Raw genomic sequence first — 21684 nt, 5'->3', positions numbered from 1 at the left:
CAAGGTGGAGGCCGTGGCAGGGGGCAGTGCCACCCTGAGCTGTGAGCTGGCCCAGGCCCACACAGAGGTGACCTGGTACAAGGATGGGAAGAAACTGAGCCGCAGCCAGAAGGTGCACGTGGAGGCCAAGGGCAAGAGCCGGCAGCTGGTGGTCCAGCAGGCGGGGAAGGAGGATGCTGGGGAGTACATCTGTGAGGCTGGGGGCCAGAAGGTCACCTTCCGCCTGGATGTCAAAGGTTGGCTACTTTATGAATCAGGGAAATTACAATGCTTTCTGTTCCGTGTGTGTGTGTGTGTGTGTGTGTGTGTGTGTGTGTGTGTGTGTGTGTGTGTGTGTGTAACATGCCTGTATACATGAGCTGGAAGGTTTCACTATGGTCTAGAAACTCTGAGCCTGCTAACATCTCTTCACCCTATGGATTTGCTAGCCTTCTCCTTATGGTGCAGTTGAAGGAATAAATTGGATTTTCAGTCAGGGGATAAGAATTCAAATCCTAGTTTTGCTTCTTATTGCCTAATTGAGCAAGAGACATCCCTGGTCTAGACCTCAGTTTCTTCATTTGTAAAATAAAAGGATCAGACTAAGTGATCTCTACTGTGCTTTCCAGTTTACATCCTATAATCCTTAACCAGATACCCTCTGTACTCTCCTTTTTTTCATCTTTTTCTACTATCTTGAGGTCTCTGAAACCTTGATTGAAGTGGGAGTGTAAGGGGGAAAAAAGGGGTTTGAGGTTTTATATATTAAAAGGTGGTCGTAAATTTCCCCAATTTAGGAATAACCTCAAGTCAAAATTGACTTTTATGGAAGTTTATTTACAATTAAGAAGAGAGAGCAAATAAGGAAATAAGAATCTAACACAGTAGGTAAATTGCTATGATTCTCTAATTAATCCAGGTAGATCTAAATAACCCTTAGCCAAGAGTCAGAGGGCAAGAAGCCCTGAGATGAATGAAGCAAAGCTTTATTCACAGAGTCTATTAAGGAAGTTCCTTAAGAGAAGTTCAGGAAGATTCAGTCAGTCTTTAAACTCACCACCTCCAGGGACCAGAAGAGACCTACTTCACCATCCTCCCTCTTCACCAGAAGACCTCTCACTCACTCAACTCCCTCTTTTTAAAGGGGTCACTTATGCATCACTTCCTGTGCCTTCCTCTAGCCTCTGTGCCCAATCACAATAGATGCTTCCAATAGACCGCCTGGGGGTAGGTTGATTCTGATATGTTACTCACTCTAGAACATGTGGGTTAGGACCTCACAGAATTTGGAAGTGCTCTCACCTTTGGTGATTAAATCTAAAGATGGACAGTGTAGACTTAATCTAATTATCATAGGAGGAAGGGATTATAGACTCACTGAGGCTCAGGTCTAGACGCACAGTTGCTTAACTTGTACAAATTAAATCAGAAAAACAGAAATACATGCCCTATTTGTTTAGTCAATCAATCAGCAAGTATTTATTAAGTCCCTACCATGTTTCAGGAACTGTGCTAGGTAGAAGAAAGACAGAAAAAATGCTTTTCCTCAAGAAATTTACATTTTGGAGGCATATACTTATAAATTAAGTTTCAGGAGGCATATACTTATAAAATTACTTACAAATATACAACAAAGAGATACAAGGTAATGGAAGGGGTATAGAGCAGAGCCACTAGTAGTTTATGGGGAGGCATAAAAAAAAACTTCATGTAGAAGGAAGAGCTTGAGCTGAATTTTCAAGGAAAGTAGGGATTGTAGGAAGCAAGAATGAGAAGGGAGAGCCTTCTGGGTTTGGGGGATAGATAACCAGTGGAAAGGCATAGAGCTAAGAGAAGGAGTATAATATCACCATATAGAATGGAGGAAGGGGAATACTATGTAAAAGTTGGAAAAATAGGCTGCAACTAGGGATGTGCTAGAGCCAGCACAAGTTGATTTGTAAAAGCCAATTCTTAAATTTTCAGAGTAAGTATTTACACCTTGGAAATTAGCAAATGCTACAAATCTGGACTTGATTTATTGATTTGTTGAGTTTTAAAAGTGATGGAGGAAATGTTAATGATACAGATTAAACTAAAAGTTGTGTTATGCGTACATTTTTTCCTCCAGAAAATGTAGTTGTTAAATATTTTCTAGCACATCACAAGGTGGACCAGGTTGTAAAGGACTTTGAATGCCAGATGAGTTTTTATTTTATTTCAGAGGTACTAAGGAGCCACTGGAGTTTATTGAGTAAGGGAGAGACCTAGTCAGAGCTGTGCTTCAAGGAAATCACTTTCAGAATTGTAGGGAGTATGGATTCTAAAGAAGAAAAACTAAGGCAAGAAACCCAATTAGAAGGCCCCTTGGATAGTCTCTGTGAGGAGTATCCAGGGTCTGGAACAAGCTGGTGGCTTAGGGAGAGGAAAGGAGGAGATGAATATGAGAGATGGTAAAGAGGTAAAATCAATAAGAAGATGGTACAGAGATAAATCAATAAGATTTGGCAACTGATTTCATTTGTGGAAAAGATGTGTTCAAGGAAAGTTGGAGGCTTTCTATAAAGTGAATCCATCTTTCCTCTTGCCTCCCTTGATAAAATCAGGCATGCATTCTCATAATAAAAACAAAAAAGAAATCCTTAAATCTTTTTTTTAAACCCTTAACTTCTGTGTATTGGATCCTAGGTGGAAGAGTGGTAAGGGTGGGGAATGGGGGTCAAGTGACTTGCCCAAGGTCACACAGCTCGGAAGTGTCTGAGGCTGGATTTCAACCTAGGCCTGACTCTCAATCCACTGAGCTACCCAGCTGTCCCCCAATCCTTAAATCTTTTGATAAGGACAAGATTAAGAGAGAGAGAACAGCCCCATCGTATGCTAAGTGATTTTCTGCCAATTAAAAGTAGGCAGAACATAGAATGTCAGCTTAAAACATGGAGCATAGAATGTAAGAATTAGAAGTAACTTAGAATATACAATGTTAGATTTGAAAGGGACATGAGAATACAGAACTTAGAATGTCGGAACAGAGGGATTTTAGAACGTAGAATGGAAGGGACCATGGAACATATAACTTAAAATGTCAGTTGGAAGCATCCTTAGAACATGGAATGTTACTGCTTGGAAGGACCTTAAAATATAAAATGTTAGAGCTGGGAGACATATTTAAACATAGAACTTAGAATGTCAGATCAGGGAAGGACCTTGGTCATTTAGTGAAACTTCCCCAGAACAGAGAACTTGATAGCTATTATTAGTACAGGTACATTTTTTCTCCGAAACATTTTTAGACTTCTTTGGTTTTGACTTAGGAATTCTTCTCATGTTCCTCCCACCAGCCTTTGGAAAAATTCACCATTTTAGGGAATCTCACTTATCCCACCCTCCCAATCCCTAAAATGTAATTCTATGTTGTTGCTGTAATCTCACACTTTGCCAGAGGGTGCCAGTCTACTAACATCTAGCCTAATATTGACTCTCAGTTTCTGGAAAGTGAATTATATGATTCTGTGTTTTCATCCCCTTTCCAGAGCCTGCCCTGGTGTTTGCCAAGGAGCAACAGGCACAGAACAAGGTGGAGGCCGTGGCAGGGGGCAGTGCCACCCTGAGCTGTGAGCTGGCCCAGGCCCACACAGAGGTAACCTGGAACAAGGATGGGAAGAAACTGAGCCTCAGCCAGAAGGTGCATGTGGAGGCCAAGGGCAAGAGCCGGCAGCTGGTGGTCCAGCAGGTGGGGAAGGAGGATGCTGGGGAGTACATCTGTGAGGCTGGGGGCCAAAAGGTCACCTTCCGCCTGGATGTCAAAGGTAAATTGTTCTGGAAGGAGGAAGAATTTTAATATAATCTCATCCACGTGTGTGTGTGTGTGTGTGTGTGTGTGTGTGTGTGTGTGTGTGTGTGTGTATGTGTGTGTGTGTGTGTGTGTGTGTGTGTGTGTGACAGAGAAATAGAGACAGAAAGAGAGAGAGAAGGAGGGAGAGGGAGAGTTGGAGAGATAGAGAGACAGAGACAGAAACCAACAGAGCTAGGGAGAGAGAGAAAAAAGAAAGTTGGGAGAAGGAGATGGAGAGATGGAGAGAACCTTTAAATTTGACATTCTGGAGATACTTGTATCCTCTTCTCTGTTTTTCTGGGTCTTCTCCATTGGCATTAAGTCTATTATCATCATTACTTTTCTCGTCCCTATCCCTGGGCTTTTCCCTTTTTGCTGTCTGGATTTTTCTGATGTTCTTTCTTTGGGTGGATTAGGATTCAAGCTCATAGATCAAATGAGAACTGGTTTACACAGTACCGAGTAGAGGGTGGGCCCTCAGGGGCTCAGTACTCATTACTCAGCACCTCTCAAAACTCCTTCTTGAGCCCTGGTGATACATCCTAGTCCCTTGTCACTGGGGCTAATAGGATTGCAAAATGTATCTAAATGAATCAGTCAGCAAGAAGCATTTAAGTACCTTCTATGTGGCAGGCATTGCATTCAGCACTGTGGATACAAGAAAAAAATAAACAACCCCAACAAAACACAGTCATCTCTGCCCTCAAGACGCTTACGTTCTAATAGGAGAGACAAAACCTACATTAATAGGCACATACAAAATACATACAGACCAGCATGAGTAGTCATTTAGCTTCAGTTTGGAGAGCTCCATTGATGAGGAACATAGTACCTACCAAAGCAGTCCTTCTCACTTTGGGAAAACTTAATTTGTTTAGGCAGTCCACACCCCTCCCCAAACCCAAAACTTTTAGTGTAGTTTTTTTTTGAATTTAAACATTTATTAATAATCATTTTTAACATGGTTACATGATTCATGCTGCTACTTTCCCCTTCACCCCCTGCACCCCCCTCACCCATGGCCGACGCACATTTCCACTGGTTTTATCATGTGTCCTTGATCAAGACCTATTTCCAAATTGTTGGTGGTTGCATTGGTGTGGTAGTTTCGAGTCCACACCCTCAATCATGTCCACCCCGACCCATGCGTTCAAGCAGTTGCTTTTCTTATATAGTTCCTCTCCTGCAGTCCTTCCTCTGAATGTGGGTAGCGTCTTTACCATACATCCCTCAGAGGTGTCCTGTGTCATTGCATTGCTGCTGGTACAGAAGACCATTACATTCGATTTTACCACAGTGTATCAGTCTCTGTGTACAATGTTCTTCTGGCTCTGCTCCTTTCGCTCTGCATCAGTTCCTGGAGGTCTCTCCAGTTTGCCTGGAACTCCTCCAGTTCTTTTAGTGTAGTTTTAAGCTTCAATAGCTTTTCTTTTTTTAATTGAAAATTTTTATTTCATTAATTTAGAATATTTTCCCGTGGTTACCTGATTCACATTCTTTCCCTCCCCTCCGAAAACCCCCTCCCTCCGTAGCCAACGTGCAATTCCACTGGGTTTTATATGTATCATTGATCAAGACCTGTTTTCATATTATTGATAATTGCACTAGGGTGATCATTTAGAGTCTACATCCCTAATCATATACCCATCAATCCATGTGTTCAAGCAATTGTTTTTCTTCTGTGTTTCTACTCCCACAGTTCTTCCTCTGAATGTGGATAGCATTCTTTCTCATAAGTCCCTCAGAATTGTCCTGGTTCATTGCTCCAATAGCTTTTCAGACCATAATAAGTTAAAGCTGCATATAGACTTTTGGGACACCCTGAATAGAATTAAAATTGTTCTTCTACAGCATCTACTCACTGTTCTTAGTTCTGACCTTGAAGATCCAGAATAGCAAGCCTGGTCCCTCTTCCACCTTTCAGCACTTACTTGAAGACAGAAATGCCCTTAGATCTCTTTTTTTCCCCAAGCTAACCACCCCCTGGTTTCATTCTCCTAAATCCTTGTCAGACATGGTTTTGAGTCCTCTCACCATCCTGGTTGTTCTCTAGCTTGACAGAGTCCAACAGTTTGCTGGAGCTAGCCTGAACTCATGAAAGCTGATTGTTGAATTTTCATTATGGATATTTCCACTTTTGAAATGGGCAAATGCTGCAAATCAGTCCTTGATTAACTGCTTTGTTGATTGGAGAAAGTGAGGGAGAAAGTATCAATAATGTTGATTAACCTTAAAAGTATATTCTGAGCAAGTACAGGATAGGGATGCCTTGGTATAATTCAGTGAAAAGTCTTAGGGGAAGGGTTAGGAAACTGACAACCCAGTATGGATCAGTGGTGTGACAGCACACCCAAAGAGCGAATGCTGGGGTAGGCTGCATTATTCACTATTAGAAGTTTAGTGTCTAAAATCAGGGAGATATTATAGTCCAGTCCTCTACCTTCAGGCTCCACGTGGAATATTGTGTTTAGACTTGGCCAGAGATTGGTACTGATAAATGTCAGTTGATGATTTTGAATCTCTCCTTAGTATATAGTTTTTTTTATAGCTAAAGGATTTAGGCTAGAGTAAATCTCTTTGCCATTTGATGAAGCCTTGTAGTCTAAAAACTCATAACTCCAAGTCATTTGTTTCTGTAGTGAATAAATGTTCTGTGTTATTTGCTTCATAAGAAAAAAACTTGTATATTTTGAGTATCCTGACAATGTCCATGTTCATGCTGACCATTAGAATTTTGCCTCTTAGGGACAGTTAGGTGGCTCAGTAGATTGAGCTCCATGTCCAGCAGCACGTCCATGTTTTCAGGCTTATCGCACTATTCTCTATTTTATCTTTGTCACCAAAATGGACTGCTCTGTCCCTTGTCTCCATCCATTCCTTTGCTCATTCCATCTTCTTGCCTAGAATAAAGCCCTCCCTCACATCTCTATCTGTTGATGTCTTTCCTATTTTTCCTTCAAACCCCAGCTCAGTTACCATTTTCCCTGACCCTCTCCTTACCCCCTTTCCCCAATATGAAATGATCTTTCCCTCTTGAACTCCCTCCTCACATTTTCTTTGGACATTTCCTTTACCCTTTGCTCATTCTCTTGTATCAGCGTTAGTCCTCTAAGTGTCTTCCTCTCCCTGCCATTCTCCTACCTCCCTAATTAGATTGTATTTTGTTTATCTTTATTATCCCAGCACTAAGCCTAGGGCCTTCTATACTTAATGTTTGTTGGGTTACTAAATGAATGAATATGTTGGGATTTTTCTGAATGTAGAATTATCCTCCATTCTATCCAGAGCTACTGATTTTTTTAAGGCTACTGATTTAGACAGAAACAATCTGATATTTCATTTGGGCTCTTTGACTTTATCTCTTTTCTTTTAGAGACTACAGTGGTATTTGCCCAAGAGCAGCAGACTCAGAGCAAGGTGGAGGCCGTGGCAGGGGGCAGTGCCATCCTGAGCTGTGAACTGGCCCAGGCCCACACAGAGGTGACCTGGTACAAGGATGGGAAGAAACTGAGCCCCAACCAGAAGGTGCACATGGAGGCCAAGGGCAAGAGCCGGCAGCTGGTGGTCCAGCAGGTGGGGAAGGAGGATGCTGGGGAGTACATCTGTGAGGCTGGGGGCCAGAAGGTCACCTTCCACCTGGATGTCAAAGGTCAGTTCCTAAGGTTCTAATGTTTATTGAATAAGGGGGTGACATAGTCATACCAACACGTTAGGAAGATTATTCTGACAGTCAAATAAAAGATGGACTGACTGGAATGGGGAGAGAATTGAGACAGGGAGAACAACTACAAAGCTATTGCAAAAATTCAGGAGTGAGGTGCTGATGAACTGTTTCCAGGGTAAGCAGCATCAGAGGACAGAAGAGGGCATAGATGAAAAATGTTGCAAAGAAAACGGACAGACCTTGGCAACAGCTTAGATAGGGGGATAAGTCCAGAAAGATACCTAGATCTCAGGCCTGGGTGACTGGAGAATTGTAGTGCCCTACATAGTAATAGAAAATTTGGAAAGAGAAGAGGACTCGGGACTGATAATGGGTTCTATTTTAAACATGTTGGTGGTTGCTAAATCTTGTGTGATCCTGAAAGTGGCTCTATGGAATGTGAATTCTTTCTTTCTGCCTACTTGAAATATCAGATATAGTATTTTTCATTTTTTCAGTATTTAACCAGCAGATTCTTTCAATATCTTCTTTGCTCTTGGGCTCTAAGATATATAGACAGTTTTCTTTTATAATTTCTTGAAATATGGTGTTTAGGCAATTTTATTATTGTTCTTGTTCATTGCTTTCATGTAGACAATGATTCTTACATTATCTCTCCTTGATCTATTTTCTACATCAGTTGTTTTTCTTGTCAGATATTTAATATTTTCTTCTATTTTTCAGTCTTTTGACTGTTTTATTATTTCTTTATACCTCCTGGAATCATTAGCTTCCATTTGGCCAATTCTAATTTTTAAGGAATTATTTCAATCAGTATCATTTTGTACTTCCTTTCCCAAGTCGTTAATTTTCTTTTCATAACTTTCTTGGACAGTTTTCATTTCTCTTCTAATGTTTCCACTTTTTCTTCTACTGCTTATTTTTGTTTTTATAGATTATTTTTTCTTTTTTTTTGTTTTTTTTTCTTTGAAGTGAGTTCTATTACAATTTTATTGCATTATTATAGCATCACACAATTTCAGATGTCAGAACCAAAGCCCTCTCTAGATAGGGCTCACTTGAATACAGAAGAAAAGCTTTCCAACTAAATAGACTTAAGAAAACTTATTCTGGGTTTGGGACTCCATTCTTGGGAATGGAGTTGGGGACAGCCCTGCCATGCTCCACCCTATGGTAGGTTATCAGAAAGAGAAAGATAAATGTGGTTGCAGAGCAATGGGAGTCTTGATCACAATGCTTTTTAGCTTCTCCCCACTTTCGTAGTATCAAGGGCCATCATCATCAAACGAAAGGTATAAAGGGATGAGAAGAGGGTTCAGGGCAGATCTTTAGAGGGACTTATTTTTTTAAATCTTTACCTTCCATCTTAGAATCAATACTGTGTTTTGTAAATCAGAAGAGTGGTAAGGGCTAGGCAATGGGGGTTAATGACTTGCCCAGGCTTACATAGCTAGGAGTTTCTGAGGCCAGATTTGAACCTAGGACCTCCTGGCTCTAGGCTCTCAATCCCCTGAACCACCCAGCTGACCCTGAAGAGGAGGATTCATCATTAATAGGCATGAACCAATTCAACAAAGAAGCCTGAGAAAGAATAGTGGGATAGGCAGGAGTAGAGGGAAATGATCAACAATGTCTGCAAAAAAGCCAAGAAAGATGGGAATTAAGAAAAGGCCATAAGATATGACAATTGAAGGACCAGTCAAATGATGAAACTGGAACCAAAACTGTAGAGAATTAAGAAGAGAGTGTGAGAAAAGGAAGTGGAAGCATTGGTTGTAAATGGCTTTCTCAGAGAGTTTCGCCACAGAAGGGAGGAGAGATAGAAGATGATATCTAGGAAGGATGGATGGGTGAAGTGAAGATTTTTAAAGTTAGGGGACACATGGGCATGTCTGAACACAGGAGGAAAGTGAGTGAGAAGGGGAAGATAATAGTGTGTTGGAGAAGATGGTATAGAATGGTATTACCTGTGCATGTGGATGGGTTAACTTTGACAAGGAGGATCCCCTCTTCATGGGAGATAGAATGAAGGAGGAGAAAGTGGTACCCAAGTGAAGCAAGATGAGGAGGAGGGGAGAAGAGGGCACCTTGCATACATCTGTGTGATAGAGCTGATTTCATTTCTCAACAAACCTAAAGAGAAAATGCCCAGTGGACAAAGTGTATGTAAGTCAGGGCATCCAGCTCTCAGCCTCACGGACAAATTTTCTGTCATCTATACTTCAGAGGAATCACCTCTTCTTTGCAGAATTTTTAGAACTTTCCTGATTCTGGGGGGTCTCTTACTGCCCCTCTGATGGACTTTTAGGAAATTTTCCCACCTCCAGGGTTGTCCTGTCTCTTCTCCTGCCATACCTTTTTTTTCTTGTCTGAATATTTCTGTAGAGCATTTATCAGACCTGATGCACCTTCAATAACAGGCACCTAATATTAGTGTCTAATATTGGTACAATCTGATCTGAAAATTATTTGCTTCCAAATTTCAGTTTTGGCGAGGTGTCTTAGAGCCCTGAGTGGAGTATCTTCAACTCTGTGTTTGTTAATTTTCTAGAGTCCCTAGTTGTGTTTGCCAAGGAACAAAAGACTCAGAGCAAGGTAGAGACCATGGCAGGGGGCAGCATCACCCTGAGCTGTGAGCTGGCCCAGGCCCACACAGAGGTGACCTGGTACAAGGATGGGAAGAAACTGAGCCGCAGCCAGAAGGTGCACGTGGAGGCCAAGGGCAAGAGCCGGCAGCTGGTGGTCCAGCAGGCAGGGAAGGAGGATGCTGGGGAGTACATCTGTGAGGCTGGGGGCCAGAAGGTCACCTTCTGCCTGGACGTCAAAGGTCAGTTATCCTTGGGGGGCAGAGAAAAAGAGGGAGAGAGGAAAAAAGAGAGAGAGAGAGAAAGAGAGAGAGGGAGAGGAAGGAGGTTCAGAGACTCCTTGTACATAGTCACTTAATTGACATAACACCATGGCACCTTGGCAGACATTTGGTCCCTCAGCTTCCTTCAGTAACCCCCTCCCCAACCCAGCCCTGCCTCTTGCCCCAGCATCCCCTGGCCTTCTCTGCCCCTGACTAGAAATCTCTGCTGCCATGGCAGTGGGAGCTTGAGGGAAAGGGGCCACAGCCCCAAAGAGGCTTTGTTCTAGACAGAGTCAAGTTTTCTATGGATCCTCATGTTGAAAAAAATCAGGAAAATGCAGGAGCAGAGACTTTTGGCTATACAGAAACAATATGCACAAGCCAAGATGAAGTCATTCCATAAAGTATATCAAGTTATTCCTCTATCTCCTGTTAGATAATCAGATATGTATGGCCAGACCCCAAAAAGCAACAATCCCTAGTTTATTGGATTCTAATTTGGATAAGGAATTAAGACAGTTTTCTATTCTGGGATTATGCTCTGGCAATGATGCTTTGCCTACGATTCATAGGATGTCAGAGCTGAGAGGGACTTGGGAATGATGAATCTTGAAAGAGGTTAAGAGAATTGTCCAGGGTTACATGGCTAGTAAGTGTCTCCAGCTGGATTTGCACTATCCATCCAGGCACTATGCTACCTAGATGCCTATAACAGAGTACATCAGATCTCAGAACTGGGAAGGCATAGAGAGAGGTCAGCTGGTCCAACCTCCTCATTTTACAAAAGGAGAAAACTTAGTCTTGGTGGTTTACCATTCTCTAATGGTAATTCTTTTTTCTTTCTTTTTTTTTTTTTTAGTTTTATCTTTATTTTATTTTAATAACAAATTTACACATAAGTTTTCCAAATCATCTCCCTCCTTTCTTCCTTCCCCTCTCCTAGAGTTGACAAGCAATTCAGTCCAGGTTGCACATGGATTTCTGATGGTATTTTAAAGAGTTTTTAGTACATTTCCCCTCATTTCTTTACGCCATTCCTTAGGACAATCCGCCGCATCCAGAGGTTCCCCTGATGTACTCTTGTGGCCTCTGGAACTCCCCTCTCTTTTTCTTCTATCAGTATAAATGCATTTCCTAAGAGAACAAGAGCTGTACTCTCATCCCTCATTGGAAGGTGCCAGGTCTAACCTCAGTGTATTCTAACGAGAGTTACTGGCCTCCAAAGCTTCAGCCTCTAGAAGATGACTCATCGATGATGACATGACTCTGTGTTCATCCCTTTCCCAGAGCCTGCCATGGTGTTTGCCAAGGAGCAGCAGACACAGAACAAGGTGGAGGCCGTGGCAGGGGGCAGTGCCACCCTGAGCTGTGAGCTGGCCCAGGCCCACACAGAGGTGACCTGGTACAAGGATGGGAAGAAACTGAGCCGCAGCCAGAAGGTGCACGTGGAGGCCAAGGGCAAGAGCCGGCAGCTGGTGGTCCAGCAGGCGGGGAAGGAGGATGCTGGGGAGTACATCTGTGAGGCTGGGGGCCAGAAGGTCACCTTCCACCTGGATGTCAAAGGTCAGTCCCTGCAGCACGGTCTCTTCTGGGTTATTTACCTCTGGCTGGAGAATAATCTTAATACTTCTCTGAGCTTGTCTTTGAGACTACCAGTATGCCATTTGTGTATGCCCTGAGTAATGGGCAGAGATGAGAAAAGACTACAGAGATATTTGGCAAGGAAGGGGCATCCCAAGATTGTAACTACCATGATAGAAAAAAGAATCTGGGTGTCTGAGTGAATTCTCAGCTCAGGAAGCTTCATTAATAGCTATTCTAAGGGGGAGTTAGGTGGCTCAGTGGATCGAGAACCAGGCATGGACATGGAAGGTCCTGGACTCAGATCAGGCCTGAGCCCTGAGCAAGTCACTTAACCCCAATTCCCTAACCTCTGAAGCTCTTCTGCTTGGAATTAAGGCAGAAGGGCTAAAAAAAGTAATTCTGTCCATCCTGATAAATGGGGTAATTGGGGAACTTACTCAGGACAAAAGAGACTAGCTCTCTTATCTATTGTCCCTACCCATTTAGCAACAATTGCTGTCTAAGTGGGTTATGTAGTGTTAAGTCAATGACCACCCAAGGAAGGTGAAGGACTATCCTTGCATAAAACACTTTCTCCTATGCCACATCTCCCCCATTGCCAAATGAGGGATACAGGCGGTCTGGGCCATAGGAGCTTAGAGGAAGGCAAGATCCATGTAGACTGGAGTGGATCGGAAATATTTCATGGAGGATGTGGGACTTGGTCTAAACTCTAAAGAGAAGAAACTCATAGTCTTAGAGGAGGAAGGAGTCATTCTTTTAAAAATTTTTTAAAATTAAATTAATTTATTTAAACCCTTACCTTCTGTCTTAGAACCAATACTAAGTATTCGTTTTAAGGCAGAAGAGCCATAAAGCCTAGGCAATGGAGGTTAAGTGACTTGTCCAGAGTCACATAGCTAGGAACTGTCTGAAGCTAGATATGAACCCAGGATCTTCCATCTCTGGGCCTGGTGCTCTATCCCCTGAGACATCATCCTGTTTAGCCCTGCTGTGAAGTGAATATCCATGTGGTGACCACCTAATGGAGTTATTGAGAGCCTCAAATGAGTTATTAATCCTGATGTACGTTGTAAACTTTGAGGTGCTACATAAAGGTCAGATAGTCTTGTTATTTAAAAGGAACTCTGTGAAGCATGACATGCCACAGTGGAAGGAGAGCTCACCTTCTGTGTGACCTTGGGCAGATCCCCAAACTCTGTGAGCCTCGGTTTCTTCCTCTGTGAGATAAAGGAGTTGTACTAATTGAACATTGAGGTTCTTACCAACTCTGAATCAATGATCTCTTGATTGAACATACTTAAAGCACTGAAATCTAGAGAAAAGAAGGGACTTCCCTAAGCTCAAGGTCAGCTTGTAAGTGGATTGCCATCCATCATCCAACACTCACATAGCCAGTGCTCTATTTCCTGAGCTTGGAGGATGTATGTTAAAGATGATGGATGGTCAAATCAGGACTGGATTAGAGGGGCTATAGATGAGGCATTTTGATTTCTGGTCCAGTCACCCTGTGGCCACATGACCTGAGCCATAGGCCTTCAGGGAAGGTCCATAAAGGTTATGGAAGGTACAAATTTAGAGAAGGAAGACTTATAGAATTTCTTGCATTCACCCTAATCTTTTTTCCTTCATATTCTTCAGATTCTGTGGTGGTATTTGCTAAGGAACAGAAGATGCAGAATGAGTTACAGGCCATGGCAGGGGGCAGTGCCACCCTGAGCTGTGAGCTGGCCCAGGCCCACACAGAGGTGACCTGGTACAAGGATGGGAAGAAACTGAGCCGCAGCCAGAAGGTGCACATGGAGGCCAAGGGCAAGAGCCGGCAGCTGGTGGTCCAGCAGGCGGAGAAGGAGGATGCTGGGGAGTACATCTGTGAGGCTGGGGGCCAGAAGGTCACCTTCTGCCTGGACATCCAAGGTTAGTTCTAGAATTGTTCATTGAGGAAGCCAGGGACTGAAGAACTTGAAGATAAATGACCTGTACCCTTAGGAGAGTATGACTGATCTGTAATCCCTGCCCTTGACATGAGAGAACCAGAGACTCTGACCCTGATTACTAGGAGATAAGGCCTTTGGACATCAACTGGGTCAGATCCTGGGAATGATACATCTATAGTGATTATGGTAATATATGCCCCCAATTTCCCAGAACAATTCCATATTTTAAAAGTGTTTTTTTAAGTTTGTCAGAAGAATTTCCTATTTATTTTTTTTTTATGCTTCTTGTTAGTCTTATATTTTTTGAAAGTCAGATTTTCTATTCAGCTCTGGAATTTTCAACAGGAATGTTTGGAGTTCCTTGATTCAATTAAATATCCATTTTTTTCCTCCCAAAGGATTAGCCCAGTTTTTCTGGGTAAATGATTATTCATTGTAATTCTAGATCCTTTACCCTTCAAAATATTACATTCCAGGCCCTCTGATCCTTTAATGTAGAAGTTTCTAAGTCTTGTGGTATTCTACTTATGGCTTCATGATATTTAAGTTGTTTCTGGCTTCTTGCAGTATTTTCTCCTTGACCTGAGTGCTCTGAAATATGGCTATAATATTCCTGGGAGTTTTCATTTTGGGATTTCCTTCAGGTGGTTTCTTTTCATTTCTATTTTACCATCCAGATTTAATATATCAGGGCAGTTTATATTGATAATTATTGAAATATAATGTCTAGACTCTTTTTTTATCATGGCTTTCAGATAGTCTAGTAATTCTTAAATTATATCTTCTTGATCTGTTTTTTCAGATCAATTGTTTTTCAAGTGAGATTTTTCACATTTTCTTCTATTTTTTCATTTTTTGATTTTGTTTTATTTTTTCTTGATGTGTCATGGAATCATTAGCTTCCACTTACCTAATTTTACTTTTTAGGTAATTATTTTCTTCAGTGAGCTTTTATAACTCCTTTTCCATTTGATCAATTTTGCTTTTTAGAAAGTTCTTCTCTTCAGTGGATTTTTGCATCTCTTTTGCCATTGGACCTATTCTATTTTTAAGGTGTTATTTTCTTCCATATTTTTGTACCTACCTTAACTAAGCTATTGACTCTTTTTTCATAATTTTATTACAACCTCTCATTTCTTTTCCCCGCTTTTTTCTATCTCCCTTATTTGATTTTTAAAATATTTTTTGAGCTCTTCCAGGAATTCTTTTTGTACCTGAGATTAATGAAAATTTTACTTTGAGGCTTTGGATATAGCTGTTTCGACTTTGTTGTCTTCTTCTGAGTTTTGTTTTGCACTTCTCTATCACCATAATAACTTTCTATATAATCAGATTCTTTTTTTTACTGCTCATTTTCCTAGCCTATTTCTTGACTTTTAACTTTATATTAAAGTCAGGCTCAGTTTTTGGGGTGGAGGAGGTATATGTCTATGCTTTAGGCCTTTCTTGTTGCTATTTGCAGAAGTAGCTGGGTCTGTAAGTTTTCAGTTCTTCCAAGGTGCTTTGATCTAAGGATCACTTAGATCATTAAGGTCACTGCTCTCCTGGCCTGTGTTGTGGTCTCTGAGTGACCACAAGCACTCTTTTTTTTAAACCCTTAACTTCTGTGTATTGGATCCTAGGTGGAAGAGTGGTAAGGGTGGACAATGGGGGTCAAGTGACTTGCCCAGGGTCACACAGCTGGGAAGTGGCTGAGGCTGGATTTGAACCTAGGACCTCCCGTCTCTAGGCCTAACTCTCAATCCACTGAGCTACCCAGCTGCCGCCTCACAAGCACTCTTTTATGCCCTTGGCCTGTGACCAAACTCTCCATTCCCTTGTGGCTGTATGCTTGAGTGTGCTAGTGTCCCTCCTTGCCCTGAAACCAGGATCCAGAACTATTTATGGGCAAAGCAACAGAGACTTGCACCCATGCCAGAGAAAGGATTCCTTTAATCTCTTTCTGACCAATCGTATGACCCCCTCTTACCATCTGTGGTCTGAGAGCTCTGAAAGTTGTTACCGATTCAGTTACCTTCAAGGCCGTTTGCTGGCTTGCCCAGTACAGCCTCTGTTGGACTGTGGTTCACTCTCACCACAGAAAAACAGATCTTTCCTGTTTACCTTCTAAGTTGACTTGGGAAGGAAAATTGTTCCATCCCATCCTTTTGTCGGTTATGCCACTCCAGAATCCATTTTGAGGTATTTATTTATTTATTTTAGATAGTTTCTTCTTTTTTATTGTTTTTTCCCAATTACATATAGAAACAATTTTTAATATTCATTTTTGGACATTTTGCAATTCAAATTCTCTCCATCCTTCTTTCCTTTTCTCCCTCTTGAGGTATTATTTTAAAGGGAATTTGAGAGAGCTTGGGGGGTCCTGGCCTTCATTCCGCCATCTTGGCTCCACCCTTCCTAGATGATCTCTACATTCCCCTCTAGCTCTATATTTGTGATCCAGATTGGCTACAGACTCAGGAACACAGAGGAAGGGAGTCATAAGTGGACAACTCGACCCTGAGGTGTGTTGTGTGGTTTTTCATCTATGGCACTGTCTTCTCTCACTTAGAACCAGAAGCAAAAGCAGCTGAGAAACCTGCCAAGAGGGAGCCACTGGTCGTGCGAGAGCATGAGGACATCATTCTGTCTGCCACGGTCTCATCGGCCACAGCCACGGTCACGTGGCTGAAGGATGGGCTGGAGATCAGGCACAGCAAGCGCTATGAGCTGTCCAGTGAGGGAGCCAGCCACACTCTCACTGTCCATGATGCCCAGACCCAAGACAGTGCCATCTACACCTGCAGGGCCAACAAGGAGAAGCAAGACTTCACTGTCCAGGTGGAAGGTAAGGTGGGCAAGCCGGAGAGGGAGAATGTTCCCCTGGGTCTTCTCCAGCAAGGAGCGGGTGGAAGATGAAGTGATTGCCTAAAGGGAATCCAGAGGAGATGGGTCAGTGCCCAGACCCATCGCCGCCTCATACCCTTTCTCCCACTTGTCCACAGAGGTCCCTGTGAAATTTGCCCGCCCTCTGGAACCAGTGAGTGGAGAGGTTGGACAGACAGTGGTTCTGTCCTGTGAGCTGAGCCAGGCCCTGGGCGATGTGGTATGGCGCTGCGGTGGGACGGAGATCCGTCCTGGCAAGAGATTCCAGATGGGCGCGGAGGGGCCCCGGCGCACCCTCACCATCGTGGGCCTGAGGGCCGAGGATGAGGGCGAGTACTGCTGCGAGAGTCGCAACGACAAGACCACCACCCGACTGACAGCCGTGGGTATGGGGGCTCTGCTTGTGTGGGTGAGACTGTGCTCCTTGGCGAGCTGCCTGGGACTCCTGGCTCAGTGTGTGAGCTGTAGGAGCTTGTACCAATCCCATCATAGGCAGGAGTCAATAGAGGCTCAATAAATCATTGTTGGATGAGGGTGCAGAAATGAAGGGCAAACGCCATCCGTTCCAGGAGTATCTTTGAGTCTGAGATGCGTTGGAACAGCAGGGGAGCTCGTGTGGCCCTGACTCCAGTGGCCAGGGGAGTGATAAGGACTAAAAGGAATTTTCTTTCCACAACCTAAATATCAAGTAGGCCTGGGTTAGGTTGGAGTAAGTCGAGCCTCTCATCTCTCCTTATGTCCGTGGCAGCTAATGCTAAGCCATCCATTCTACCTTGGGGTTTCAGCATCCTTCAAGGAGGCTTTCAGAAACACTGGCGCTGGCTGCCTTCATTAAGGATTCCTGGAGTAGCTACACCTGAGTCACTCTCTTCCACCTAAATGATAACCAAAAGAAAATAAGATTTGGTGGAATGAAAGGAACCCTAGATTTAGATCTAGATGCCTGGATTCAGTCGTGATTCTTGTATGTTTTGGGGCAAGTTATTTACATTCACTGGGTCTCAGCTTCCTCCTTTGTTAGTCCTATGAGAATATAAGATGTGACTCTTTGTCTCTGCGTGGGCACACTTTTGTGTATACGTGTGTGCCTGCCTGGATAATTGGAGAAGAAAGAAGGATACCATGGCAACGATGCTCAGCATTCTCAACCCTTGCCACCAAGCTGGGCTTTAGACCAATCATACCATATAGCAGCTGGCTCTACTCTTAGGGGGTTATGATTCAGAATGATGCAGGCACTCAGGATACACAGATAATAACTCTGATTACAGAGTGCTTTAAAGTCTTCAAAGCCCTTACCTCACAACAGCCTTATGAGAAACATAGTGCAAAATTTCTTATCCTCAATTTATTTTTATTTTTATTTTGTTTTTTATTCAAAGATATTCTATTTTCTCAATTTCATGTAATTATAATTTTCAACATACTTTTAAAATTTGTTTTTATTTTTAAATATTTTCCATGTTTACATGATTCATTTTTGTTCCCTTCCCCCTCCCAGAGCCGACAAGCAATTCCACTGGGTTGTACGAATTTCAACATATATTTTCCAAAATTATAAGATCCAAACCATCTCCCTTTCTCCCTTCCCTCTCCCCACTTAGAGATGGTAAGCAATTTGATCTGGGCCATATTGTATTATAATGCAAAACACACTTCCATATTGGTCATTGTTGTAAGTGCATACCCTTACAAGCCCCAAACCCCAAAACAAAACTACAGATACACTGATGTGAAAGGTAGTATGCTTTGATCCGTATCCATCCAACTCCAACAGTTCTTTCTATGGAGGTGGATGGCATTCTCCATCATAAGTCCTTCAGAATTGTCCCAGATCATTGCATTGCTGAAAGCAACCAAGTTTTCACAGTTGTTCACTGTACAATATTGTTGTTACTGTGTACAATGTTCTCCTGGTTTTGCTTATTTCACTGTGCATCAGTTCATATAGATATCTCCTATTTTTTAAAATTATCCTGCTTCTCATTTCTTACAGAACAATAGTATTCTCATCACCGTCATATACCAACCATTCCCCAATTGGTGGATATTCCCTCAATTTCCAATTCTTTGCCACTACAAAAAGAGCTGCTCTAAATATTTTTGTACTAGTAGGTCCTTCCCCGCCCCTTTTTATTATTTCTTTGGGATATAGACCCATTAGTGGTATGACAAGAGCAAAGTTATCTTCGGATTGCAGAAAAGGAAACAGACTGAAAGTTATGGCAATTTCCCCTGGGATCACACAACTAATAGGTGTTTGAGCTGCAAATAAAATCCTTTTGACTCTAAGAACTTAATCACTAGACAACACTGCCTTTCCTCTTTGTGTCCCTCCCTAGTACCAAACAAAGAAGTAGATAGAGTCCAAACATTCGGGTAGGGGAATGGGGTACATAGACCTTATTTCATCTAACCCTTTCATTTTACATATGAGGAAAAGAAGGTCCACAGAGGTTAGTGGATTTGTCCAGGGTTGTTTAGCTAGTAAATAGTGGAGCAATATTTTCTGATTCTAAATCTAATCTTCTTTCCATACTAAGACACTTATTTGGGCAACAGGAAGAATAGATAGGAGATTTCCAGATTTAGGGAGAAGTCACTACTGCTTATCTAATTGGTCTGGGAAGACCACATAGAAGTAGCATGTTGGAAGCTGATTAAATGGTAGGAGAGAGATGTCTTGGTGGCTAGGAAGGGGGAAGAAGTTCTAGGTGCTAGACGCATTTCTTTCCCCATTCTCTGCTCTATCTGTTCCTGCTAACTTCATCCCTTGATTCTCAATTCCCTCACAAAGAAATTTCTATTTCTTCAGTCCCCCGAGTGGCCAAGTTCACATCAGGCTTGAGCAATGCAGTCTCTGAAGAGGGCTGTGAAGCCACGTTCCAGTGTGTGGTTGCCCCCAGTGATGCCATGGTGGTCTGGCGTCGGAATGGTGTGAAGCTGGAGTCTGGCACCAAGTACGTCATCTCTCAGAGTGACGCTAGCCACAGCCTCATCATCACTGCCCTGACCCTCGAAGATGCTGGCCAGATCACAGCTGAAGCCGAAGGGGTCACCACAACGGCCAGTCTCAAAGTTCGAGGTGAGAGAGACTTGTGTGCAACTGAATCTCTCCAGGGTTGACTCCTGCTACACTTATCAATGAGTGCTCTCTTCTTAGGCTGATCTAGAATCTCAGCCAGTGCCACTAGCCATAGAGTCTCCCTTTACTTTCAGCTTGGCAGACTAAGGTCTGGCATTGTGACCTAGTTAGGGCATAGAGAGAGACAAATTTAAGCCAGACTTTTAATGTATTTAATTCACCAAATTAAATTAAGTAACTATTTAGTGCCTACTATGTGAACAGGCTTTGTTTTTAGAGCCGAGGATACAAACACAAAAAAGTGAAATAACCCCTTACATACCATTGAGGGTAACAATACACATAGACTCACACACATATCTATATAAGTGGTGCAAGATTATCTATAAGGTAAATTTTGTAGGAGGGAGAAGACTCTAGTGGATGGAAGGAATCAAGAAAAGGGCCATGTAATAGGTGATTCTCAAGCTGAGCTCAGTCCTCTTTTGGTCCTTCCTCATGGCACAGAGAGCACTCTGGACCCTGGAAGACTTTGTCTAAGGGACAAGCAAGTCTTGACAAGATTTTCTAATAGGCTGGAAATTTGATAAGGAAGACATAATTTGCTTCTGGATTCAAGGTAGAAAGAAAATGAAAGAAAACTTTCATTAAGCATTCATTATTAATCAACACTTTGCTAGGCATTAAGGATGCAAATATAAAAAGAAACACTGTTCTTGCCCTCATGGAGCATATATTCTAACAGGAGAGACAAGACCTATAAGGCAGTGATGGCCAGAGAAGGGTGTTTTTGCTTTGGTAAGTCACTGGGATGGTGAGTGGAGCCTTAGGAGAACTGATTGAAACACTCTTCCCATTAGCATGGCAATATTAATTGCATTGATTCCTAGAGCAAAGGATGGAAAGCAGGGTGGAGAAGCTGGAAGCTGATTGGAATGAGTGTGGCTGGGTTCTAGGTATAGTGGGCCATGAGAATTTATACTGACTCATGGACCAAGAGAAGGAGTTCTAAAACTGCATGGTCTGTGGAGTCCTGGGTAGGGTAGATGAGAAGAAGATAGCTTGGGTGGATGGCTGCTTGGGAGCAGACACAGGGATGGGGCTGGTTACATAGAGCAGAGAACTTACCTATTTATAACTTAATTCTATAAAAACAGAGACTACTAGGAGGATACGTGGGGATTTCTGCAAATGCAGCTACTCAGGAGTTCCACCTTGTCATCTTCCTGGGGTACATTTGCAGACTTTTCCAAACAGGAGCTAGCTAGTGGGGCATGTTATTTTTACTCCAGAGTAAGTCAACTAATTAACCTTTTTTTAAACCCTTCCTTCCATCTTAGAATCAATACTGAGTATTGGTTCCAAGGCAGAAGAGTAAGGACTAGGCAATGGGAATTAAGTGATTTGTCCAGGGTCACATGTTGAGGAATTATCTGAATTCAGATTTGAACCCTGGACCTCTTGTCTCTAGGCTGGCTCTCAATCTACCTAGCCACCTACCTTCCTCCCATGAGGTTTATTTTTACAAATGCACCAATACAGGGAACAGACCTCCCAGGCACTTGTCCATATGTCAATCAGAAGTCAGTCAGAGGGGGCAGCTGGGTAGCTCAGTGGATTGAGAGTCAGGCTTAGAGACGGGAGGTCCTAGGTTCAAATCTGACTTCAGACACTTCCCAGCTGTGTGACCCTGAGCAAGTCACTTAACCTTCATTGCCCACCCTTACTAGTCTTCTGCCTTGGAACCAATACACAGTATTGACTCCAAGATGAAAGGTAAGGGTTTTTAAAAAAAGAAGTCAGTCAGAATAGAAGATATAAGAGGTTTGGTACAATTTCTTTGGTCTTTATAAAGACTTATTGGCTTATAATTATCACTCAAGATGCTTCTTTTCTGTATTCCCTCTTGGT

General features: G+C 42.6%; 1 protein-coding gene across 1 annotated transcript in view; it reads left to right on the top strand.

Moving 5' to 3' along the window:
- OBSCN (obscurin, cytoskeletal calmodulin and titin-interacting RhoGEF) overlaps positions 1 to 21684 on the top strand; it is a 301647-nt gene that overhangs the window by 53997 nt on the left and 225966 nt on the right. Inside the window, exons 14-22 of the mRNA XM_044676976.1 lie at positions 5 to 236; positions 3489 to 3764; positions 7164 to 7439; positions 10006 to 10281; positions 11590 to 11865; positions 13528 to 13803; positions 16375 to 16650; positions 16808 to 17074; positions 19504 to 19773. Of these exons, the coding sequence (XP_044532911.1) occupies positions 5 to 236; positions 3489 to 3764; positions 7164 to 7439; positions 10006 to 10281; positions 11590 to 11865; positions 13528 to 13803; positions 16375 to 16650; positions 16808 to 17074; positions 19504 to 19773 (2425 nt within the window). The remainder of the gene's footprint in view (positions 1 to 4; positions 237 to 3488; positions 3765 to 7163; positions 7440 to 10005; positions 10282 to 11589; positions 11866 to 13527; positions 13804 to 16374; positions 16651 to 16807; positions 17075 to 19503; positions 19774 to 21684) is intronic.

The sequence above is a fragment of the Gracilinanus agilis genome, chromosome 1 (assembly GCF_016433145.1).
Source record: "Gracilinanus agilis isolate LMUSP501 chromosome 1, AgileGrace, whole genome shotgun sequence".
NCBI classification, from domain to species: Eukaryota; Metazoa; Chordata; class Mammalia; order Didelphimorphia; family Didelphidae; genus Gracilinanus; species Gracilinanus agilis.
This window is presented reverse-complemented; position numbering and strand designations above follow the sequence as displayed.